This window comes from Hordeum vulgare, chromosome 7H (genome assembly GCF_904849725.1).
Source record: "Hordeum vulgare subsp. vulgare chromosome 7H, MorexV3_pseudomolecules_assembly, whole genome shotgun sequence".
Lineage (NCBI taxonomy): Eukaryota > Viridiplantae > Streptophyta > Magnoliopsida > Poales > Poaceae > Hordeum > Hordeum vulgare.
Window position 1 is genome coordinate 608,205,838 of NC_058524.1, and position 9,964 is coordinate 608,215,801.

Consider the following 9,964-nt stretch of genomic DNA (forward strand, 5'->3'; position numbering starts at 1 on the left):
TAAGTCCTTTCACGAGGACATCTGCCGTGACAAAACCACGACAACGTTGTTTGCGATAAATAATGTGTCGCTAATGTACATCTATTCCGACAGATGCATATCGCCGTTGTGGTGTCGTGGTGTAGTGTTCGTCAGTGACGCATCTCAACTACAGCAGAAGACTCACACACCTGAGCTCTTGGACACATCTTGCAAGAACTCACATGCACACCTTGACAACAACAAACAACTTTACTGTTTCCTCCTTGCGGTCCCCAACAATGATCTCGACGATATTTTCAGTGCCACAACTTCAGCACCTCCGCAACCATCAACGATCACCATCGCCTTGCCGATGACATCATGTCGCCCTACCCTAAGTCGTTCAGCCAAATGGAAATCACCCGTTGTGTCGCTCGCGACAACACCCTCTCCGCCTTCTATTTGTTACTCCTGAACGACCACCACTGGGTTCTCCACGTCGTTGCACCCCCCAGACTAGATTGTCCGCTCTTCCTCGCCGTCGCACAAGTGACCGTATTGGCATCCTCGAGGCGCTAGTTGAGTCGCCACCCGGGGGCAAGCGCAGCTTGAAAATAACCTTGCTCTAATACCAATTGTTGGATTTCGTCCATGAATCAATCATATCAAAACACACGAACACACGCCCCACAAAGAAATTATAGTCAAGGGCACGTGTTGCGCCCCTCTTTATTTTCTTTTCTCTTAATATTCCATGGTGTTACAATTTTTCTTGCCGTACATGTCGGTTCTCTTTTCTAATCCAAATCACCCAAAATGTTGATCACACTACTAATCCTAACTGGACTCAATACGGAAGACTCCAATACTTACCAAAACAAGCCCACGTGTTGTTTGGATTACCAAACAGACTCAACTATATAAAATTTCACAAATTTTTAGAGATCATTCAGAGTTTCTAAGCCGATTGTTACTCCGGTATGGAGTTTCCCTCCTAACTCAACATTTTTTTAACGACATCGTGTTATGATACGTCTCCAACATACCTATAATTTTTTATTGTTTCATGATATTATGTTATCATTTTGAAATACTTTTTATGTATTTATCTACCAATTTATATTATTTTCGAGCACTAACCTATTGATTCAGTACCCAGTGTCAGTTGTTGTTTTCTACGTCTTTTCCACTTTTTATGTTTCAGTACCAAATGAAGCCCAATTGACCTGAATTTTTTTGTGAATTTTTTCTGAACCAAAACAAGACCGTGGAGCATCAGAAGGAGGTAGGAGGGTGCACGAGGTCCCCACAAGCCAACAGGACGCGGCCAGGAGGGCACCTTGATTTCTTGTGGCCCCCTCGGGGCTCTGTTCTCTGGCTTATAAATTCATATCTACCCTAAAAATATCGAAGGAGGTCCCAAAACACTTTCTAAAATTTTGCAAGTCTCTGTTCCGGCGGAAGGCCATCTAGAGCTCCGTTCTGGCACTCTACTGGAGGGGGAAATTGATCATGGAGGGCTTTTTCATCAACCTTGTTGCCCTCATGATGATATATGAGTAGTTCACCTCAGACCTACGGGTCCATAGCCAGTACCTAGATGGTAATATCTCTCTTTGAACTTTAATACAATGATCATCACATCTTTGCTTTGATCCATATAATATATATTTTTATACGGTGTGTTTGTTGGGATCCGATGAATTGCGGATTTATGTTCAGATTATTCATGATAAATATTTGAGTCTCATTTGATATATAATATGATTCTTATGTGCATGATTATGATCGCTTCGTAGGATCTATTGAAATAGTTTGGCCAACTAGATTGATATTTCTTCGGTGAGAGAGGTGCGTTGTAGTAGGTTCAACCCAGCGAGTTTCTATATCCCAGTGACAGAAGGGGATAAGTTACGTCTTTGTGTTGCTGCTACTAAGGGTAAAACGATGGGGTTTATTCATATTGAATAAGTTTACTTTGTCTACATCATGTCATCTTACTTCAAGCATTACTTTGTTTTTCATGAACTTAATACGTAGAGAGGCAAGCATAGAAGCGCTCTTGAAGTGAAGTAGTAATAGGTGCAGGCAAGAGTCGGCCTATTTGTTTATGGACGTGATACCTATATTTACATGATTATTGCCGTGAAAATTGCATAACTATCCGCTCTTCTATCAATTGTCCAACAGTAATTTGTTTATCCATTGTGTGCTATTTTTATGAGAGATGCCATTAGGAAAAACTATGACCCCGGGATCTATTCACAACATATTGGTAAAACCTCCATTACTTTTCTGCCATTTATTTTCTTTTATTTTATTTTGCATTTTACAATTATCTACAACTATCTACACATCTTATTCGCTTGCAGATAATGAGACCAAGGGGATTGAGAATCCTTTTGCCCACGTTGGGTGCAAGTTGTTAGTTCTTTTGTGTGCAGCCGTTGAAGACGGTTGTGGTTGATATTTCTATTGGTTTGATAAACCTTGGTTTCATAACTGAGGGAAATACTTACCCACTTTGTGTTGCGATAACATGTTCCTCTTCACGAAAAACCCAACGCAGATCACGAGTATCATGCTACAAAGCATCCCCATTTAGAGAGATCATTTTTTTTCAAAAAAGAGAATTATCCCTGACCTTTGCATCGAATGATGCATACATCCATATTTATTGCATCACTTAATAAGGTTTTACCAAATAAATACATAGATCAACCCAAAGCCACCTTCCTGAGACAAATTATCATCCTACCTACAAGACTAATGATGTGCCTGGACTGCATGCCACACACACCAAGAAATCTGGTTGCCCCATCAAGTCGCCCGCCGGCGAGCTGGGAGCTCCAACCGGTCTACCAAACCCTCTGTGTGCATCGCATGTGCACGTTGTAGAATCTTTCAACGCTTTCTTTCGTAGTCTCGTCTTCACAAGCAATAAATGCATTGATCTTACCAGATCCGTCTACCGTCGATGTCATCACGACGCCAAACAACGTGCGCATGGCCATCGAACAGTATTCAACACCGAGACCCCGCTGCACCTTGCCGCCAAGACTCGCTGTCGTCAAGACGCGCCCATCGAAAGGTGGATGACACACTGCTCTACCTTGGTCACCGCACGACAAGCAAATTTTTGAAATGAGAGAAATCGTTATGGACAAGCAAATATTTGAAATGAGAGAAATCGTTATGGTCTCAGTGGTGCATAATCATTTCATGTGAGAATCGAGACATACATGAGTATAATATTCAAATTGTATTATAATATTCAAATCGTTGTGGTATCCGTTTTGTCAGAATTTGGAACAATCCATGTGTTGGTTTGCATGCATGGCGGAATTCAAATATGTGATGCATCAACCAAAGCTGCAACCCAACTATGTCGATGTTGTTCGTTCTCGGTTTGTCGATGTTTGTAGCCATGTCTGAATTAACCAAAGCTGCGATTCAGCTCTATCGTTGGTGTTGTTTTTGGACGCCAAGTGCTACTTTCGTGTGGTGTATTCAAGTACACCGACACCACTCCGTTGTAGTCTAGGTGGTTAGGATACTCGGCTCTCACCCGAGAGACCCGGGTTCAAGTCCCGGCGACGGAATTACCTTTTTTCCTGATCATTTTTGCTGGTCTCAGTGAAGGATTAATGCATCTGATAATGTGTTATTCATATGCATGCCCACTGTTGATATAGGAAAGACAGTTTGTCACCCTGAACAGCTCGGTCTACTTATCTTCATTTCTGAGATTGCTGTGTAGTTTGTGATGGCGGTCTTAACCTTTAGAGACACCGATCCGTTGGGAGGCATTTGACCATGTGTTGCCGTTGCCATGGGAAATTCAGAGATGTGTTATTGATCATGCGAGCAAACATGGTTGCTGCATATTCAGTTCGTGTTGTTGTGTTTGTGTTCCTTGTGTTCTCGTCCTTGTCTAGATTTTTTTTTCTTTTCATTTCTCCATCTACTTTTTCAGTTTTTTATATACTAGAAAAGTTGTCGGTATGCTGTTCGGCTTCAGCAAAGCGATCTGCTTCTGCGGAAAGCGACGCCACGATGAGCGCATCACGGCCGTTTGAAAATTTGATTCCTTTCTTCCTTCCCTCCACTTCTTCTTTCCCTCCGCCGATCAAAAAGCAGCCACCCACCCACCGACGGCCACCTCCCGTTCTCCTCCTTCCACACCCGCAGGCAGGCAGGCCGCGGCGATGCGGCTGCGGCGGGACTATAAACCTGGTTCCGGCCGTATGAGCAAGCCTGCTACTCCTCCCAGACTCCCACTCGCCAGGATCGCAACCACAATGGGTAACGCTGCGCTGCGCGGTCCGGCGGTGGAGGAGCGTCTGACGCAGCCGCGCCGCCTGGTCCGACAACTCTCCGACCTGGACTCTGACCGGCTCCGGCGGCTCATCCGCTCCGGTGACCTCGCTCCGTGCTTCGATGCCTCCGATGAGGACGCCCGCGCCGTGGAATGCCCCATCTGCTTCCACGTACGTACGCTTTATCATTCATTCTTCCACTCGCTGCTTCTGAGAGTTGGTCTACTCCGCTCTGTTGTTCTCATGATTTTCTGCCCCCCGTCGATCGATCGATGCAGTTCTACCCGAGCTTGAATCGATCAAACTGCTGCGGCAAAGGAATCTGCACAGGTGACCCCGTTATTTCTGTCCAAAGTTTTGATCAGATTAGCACTGAAATTCACAAGTGCCAGTATTTCCCTTCGTTACGTCCTCAACTATCCTACCCTGTTTCATTGTCCTGCAGAGTGCTTCCTGCAGCTGATGCCGTCCAAGGCTTCCAGAGCTGTCCAGTATCCTACTCTGCTCCCTAGCTGGTGTGCAACCATTATGTATCTCATGAACATCTTTAATCACTAGACTTAATTTGATACTTGTTCTGCGATCCATACGTCTGACAGTTTATACTGAAGAATCTTTACGTTGGTTCATTGATGTATTGTGCCTAAAATCTGACTGTTTTCTTGCTGAATTTTGCATCTGAATCGCCTTGGGCCCTTAACTAGCAACGTAGCTGCCCATTCTGCAAAACTGCAGCCTTCGCCGTCGAATACCGTGGCGCTAGAACATTGAGTGAGAAGAAACTTCAACGAGAAGTAAGCTTTCGACCCAGAGATTCTGATCAACACAGAGGAACATACTACCTGATACCATTTCCCAACAAACCTCTTATTCTGAATTTCTTGCAGAAAAAATCGAACGCTCATGAGGTTGCGACCAGAATACATTCCAAGAACACCTGTGGATATATTCTAGCACCATAGAAGTTGCAAGCCTAGTTTTGCAGTGCTGAAAGCTCGCTTACCAAACTGTTGATTTTTCTGACCCTCCAAGCAAGATTTCATGGCTTCCATGATCGTACCTGAAATGTTTCAGATATGATATGTCCTTTTTTCTGTATTATTTTTAGACAATGGAAAGAACTGTTTCAGATATTGGTGTATGGAGGCCGGGGCGATGCCTCCGTTTCGAAAAAAAGATATTGGTGTATGCAGAACAGAGTAAAAAGCAGAGTAAATGCTAGTACTCCATACTGAAACAAAAAATATTCTGCCAGTGGCCCTAGTAGAGTGAAGATTTGGTGCAGAAGTGTAGAATTATTCCGTGGCCGGCTCTGTAGACAAAGATAAGTTCATGCCTAAAATATGTTTGTGGTGGCCAAGAACTCCCCGTTAGCGTCCAGTATCATGAAGCCGCAATTATTAGGTCGCAAAATTTAATTTTGAGCAAATCAATCTCATGCACAAGACTATCAACTGTTAGGTTGATCTCTTCCCGAGTGGCCCCAATGGCCCACCGGACCCTGATCTATGCGCCCTGATCGAAGGCGCCCAACCCGTTATGATTGGTGGACTCCTGTGACCCGCGCTATATAAACAGAGGTGGTGTGCCGGGGCACGGAACACGAGGTTCGCCGCCACCACACTCCTTACCTACAAACCCATCTGATTTAGGGTTAGCGCGGTGCTCACGAAAAATTCCACCTACGTCACATCTCTCTCCTTCCCCACCGCCATCACCACCTCACGATGGACGCCCGCGGGAGCTCATCAAGCTCAGGACAAGGTAAAGCACAACTACTACCGGTAAACCCTAACCTCACCGGATCACTCGATCCTATCATCAACAGCTCTAGCAATATAATCTACACCCTCTGTACCGTAATATTTGTCGCTGGGCAAACCCAGTTCAGCATCCCCAGTGACAAATAATATGGAACAGAGGGAGTAGTTCTCTAACCCCCATCGCTAATTATAGTGTTGGAAGTTTTTTGAGAAGCAATGAAATATTTAGTTGGTATTTTATTATTGTTTTTGTAGGAATTACCATATGAGTTTGAAAAATATATTAGGATAGGATTATTCCCAAAGTTAACCCTATAAATATTGTTGTTAAAATTATTCCTAGTAACAAAATTAACATCAACCTGGTCATTACTTTGTTCAATTAAAGAGGCTAAGGAACATCATTAGGATCCACAGAAGCTTTGTTTGGTAGTTCACCTGATTTGGTTCCAAGTTATTCTCACACATGGTTTTCTCCAAACTTTAGATCTTTCACCAGAGAAGCGATTCACAGATTTGGCCTTAGCTACGACGAGCTCACAGTGTTCTTCATGCATATAGATCCATCTTTGCTTTCTCGCACTAGAGCGTCTGATTCAAGCTAATCATTTCCTAATGTCTCCCATATCTAATTATCATGTTTCTGGTAGTGTGTGCACATGGCCTACTGTCTGTTTTGTATTGACTACAAACATGACTTTAACAAAGTAAAATGAGGGGAATTGTCTTGTGTACTATCCACCATGACTAGCTCACTCGAGATGAAATATGTTGGCACGCGAGATGGGTATCTTTTTTTATTTGCTTATGGCTGTGTGATCACCATGAACCACGAACTGATGGGAACTATATATATGCATGAACACTAGATGAGAGGTTGGAAAATAAATAAATGTCATAAAAACTCATTGATGAGGTGGTTGACAACAAGCAATTGGTTTGTTCGACTTTTTCTTTCACAGGCTATAGAGGTTTGCTTGAGTTTGTATCTCCAGCTTTTAACCAAACTAGATGCGCTTCAAGCCATCGTACGTATGTCGTTGCCCATGTGCCCATGCGTTGTGGCCACGTCACTTTCACTGCATCCTCAAAACCCTAGCAGTCTTGCCACTAGCTAACGCCATCCACACCTAGATTGCCGGCAGTGGTACTCATAGACACCGCACTCACTACTAACATATTCGATAGGAGTAGATGCAACGATGGCTATAGAAACTGACAACGACAAACGAGACGATGGAAATGCTCACTTTTAAAATTGTCTTATTTCTTTCACATAGGTAGATTAGTAGTAAAACTCCAACAGTGTCAGTCAAATATTATTGTTAACTTTTTAGGGATTTCAATAATAATTATATATTTTTTTGAAAATCTTTATTACTTATTCAACAAAGGCCTGTCAAGAACATACATCAAGCCACCCGAAGCCCCACTCACACCTACAAAATGCCATAACATGGAGTGCTCTTACTCCCCATATCTAAAATCGTTGTCATCGTCAATCCATTCACATAACGTATCGGAACTAACAGCCGGTGCAGCAGACCTAAAGCGTACACAACATGCACATGTTTTAGAAGCCACCATCATCATCGAACCGCTGACCCATCTTCAGGAGAGAAATCTGCATCATCCTTGCCAGTCCGGCCATCCGTCGACGCCACCACGGCGCCCAACGGCGCCACCTCCCTGCGCTCGTCCAGCCAGACGCGAAGACTCTCTAAGATCTGTCGTGTATAGCACCTGCCGAACAGGCATGACAAAGCGTAGCATCTGTTGGACAGACATGACCTGACATCACCACCGAAGCTCCGTGCAGGACGAAGACGCTCCACCTCCTGCATGTGTCTTCCAGCGCTGCTCCATAAACAATGCTTCCTAGAGAGGAACGACACCGCAATGCCGTCATCGTTCAATCTGGAAAACCAGATCCTAGGATTTCCCTTGGAGCAACACGAGTGGATCGACAATAGTTACAGGACGAAACCTTCATCAAGGTCACGGCGCAGAACGCCGCCATCGTCCGTCGTCGGCTCGGTTTTCACCGGCAACTATGTCTCCTCGACTCGTAGCCAGTACCGGATCCTGCGACGAGCCCGGTCACGGGATCCCAAGATCCGCCATCACCGTTGCGTCACAAAGACCCACCACCTGGACCGTCATCCCCGGCGGAGGGGACGCTGCCGCCACCATGGTCGGATCCGGGTTAGCCGTCGCCGTCGCCACCGCCAGGACCGGATCCGGTTTGAACGCCACCGCTGCCACCGCCACTGGCCACACCGAGCCCCACCTTCATATTCTAGCAACTACCAGCCGACCGGCACGCCACGCCCAGCCAATCTCCACCCACGCCGCCAGGCGCCGCCGCCGGGAGCCGCTGCGCCGCCGTGCCTTGGATCTGTATGACGCCGTCGTCGAAGCCGTCGTACCGCGCCGCACGACATCGAACAAGGAGAAGGGAAATCCCCACCGCCGCCTACGCCGACCGGATCGGCAGCGCACACCGGCGGCGGACTAGCCCCGGCGGCTAGGGTTCGCCCCCTCAATAAGAACTACATACCAGTGTATATAGACATGTTTTGAAGTGTAGATTTACTCATTTTGCTCTCTATGTAGTTCATGTTGGGATCTCTAAAACAGAGGGAGTACATGTTAATCCCCCCTCCCCCTCTCCCACACAGTATCTTTCTCATTTATTATTGGCAACAATACCGGTCTCGTATTATTTCTTTGCAATACACATTTAGAAGAAGTCCTCCAAAATTTTGGTGTTTAGATAAAAGAACCTGTTTCGAAATGTACCAGTGGAGATGTGTCTCGTGTGTGACATATCATGAATATATAGAGGACAGTGTATTTGGTAATAGTGTGGCTAAAGACAGAGTCACGTGGCTTGATTTCACACATGGAAAGTCCTCACGTGATGATGGATGGAGTAACTACCGTCTAGCTATATGGGCATTAAATTGAAGTTAAGGTTTTATTTTGCAAAAAAAAAAAAAGTTAAGTTGTCATAACATACTATAATATCAGCATCCATGCCATCTCAATCTCTGCCCACTCCCCACTCTTCGTCCAATTACATATGCTTCAACGACGTCATTATCTCATGACAAATAGGTGACAAACACCTATAAGGGGTCTTCCCGTGTAAGTGTAAAAAAAACGCATGTTACCTTGAGAATAGGAGATATTGGGAAGGAGTCATTTAGTGAATGGGAAACAGAAAGCATTGCACGGTGTGATGCTTCGTAGGAGCAGCGCCATGCTGCTTTGCAATTATCATGTGATGGTCGTGGCAACATGCTCTGAAGGAGTCATTTAGATGTGCTTGACCAAGTTGCTACCTGTCCTCCACGATCTGCTATGTGGGAGTAGGTTCCACCGGTTCATGACCCTCTCGAGCTCCGCATAGTGACCTCGCCACAGGCTGCCCCATTCACCTTAACAATTTTGAATAGTGTCTATGTACGTTGGATATCAATCTTGACCGACCCGTACACAAGTGCCTTAATAAAATCACGCCTTCCGACGCGATCTAGTGTTGACGTGCAACAGCAAGGTGTAGATGTGTCCATATATGGCAACTTGGAGATGATGGGTGGTGCACCAGGGCAGATCCGAGGGCGCCCATGGCATCTTCTGCATATACCGCATGAGGAGGCGATGAAGAAGTGAAGGGATCGCCGCCTGTTGCAACGATGTATCACTATACCTAGAATTTGCCGCTGTCATCTCTCCCTGAGGTGGTCTTCTTCTAGATCTAGGCTGTATTGTTCCTAATTAGGCATGGTTCCTTCTAATTTTCAAACCCCAAATCAGTTAGACGTTGTTGAATTTTATCCATGGATTCTTTGCCTTTTGTACAAGCATATATTGAACCAATTGATTGATGGTTTTCATGGATCAAACGTTTCTAGT

At 45.1% G+C, this 9,964-nt stretch overlaps 1 protein-coding gene and 1 non-coding gene across 3 annotated transcripts; both read left to right on the top strand.

Annotated features, from left to right (window-relative positions):
* Positions 1-3,490: 3,490 nt before the first annotated feature.
* Positions 3,491-3,563, top strand: TRNAE-CUC. Its single transcript has one exon. It is a non-coding gene; the product is annotated as a tRNA-Glu (tRNA).
* A 524-nt stretch (positions 3,564-4,087) lies between these two features.
* Positions 4,088-5,648, top strand: LOC123411932 (E3 ubiquitin-protein ligase GW2-like). 2 transcript variants are annotated; one of them, XM_045104892.1, is made up of 5 exons: positions 4,088-4,451; positions 4,559-4,610; positions 4,726-4,771; positions 4,993-5,074; positions 5,168-5,648. In XM_045104892.1, exons 1-5 carry the CDS (start codon positions 4,170-4,172, stop codon positions 5,240-5,242), a joined length of 537 nt encoding a protein of 178 aa, XP_044960827.1. In that variant the 5' UTR covers positions 4,088-4,169; the 3' UTR covers positions 5,243-5,648. The 2 variants fall into 2 exon arrangements, with proteins under 2 accessions (XP_044960827.1, XP_044960828.1); XM_045104893.1 differs by having other exon boundaries at positions 4,726-4,795; positions 4,985-5,074; positions 5,168-5,259.
* Positions 5,649-9,964: the final 4,316 nt, after the last annotated feature.

Coding starts and splice junctions, on each gene's coding strand:
- LOC123411932 (XM_045104892.1), top strand. CDS start 4,170: ATGCGGCTGCGGCGGGACTATAAACCTGGTTCCGGCCGTATGAGCAAG. Junction 4,772..4,992: donor AAGGCTTCCAGAGCTGTCCA/GTATCCTACTCT, acceptor CTAGCAACGTAG/CTGCCCATTCTGCAAAACTG. Junction 5,075..5,167: donor AGAAGAAACTTCAACGAGAA/GTAAGCTTTCGA, acceptor AATTTCTTGCAG/AAAAAATCGAACGCTCATGA.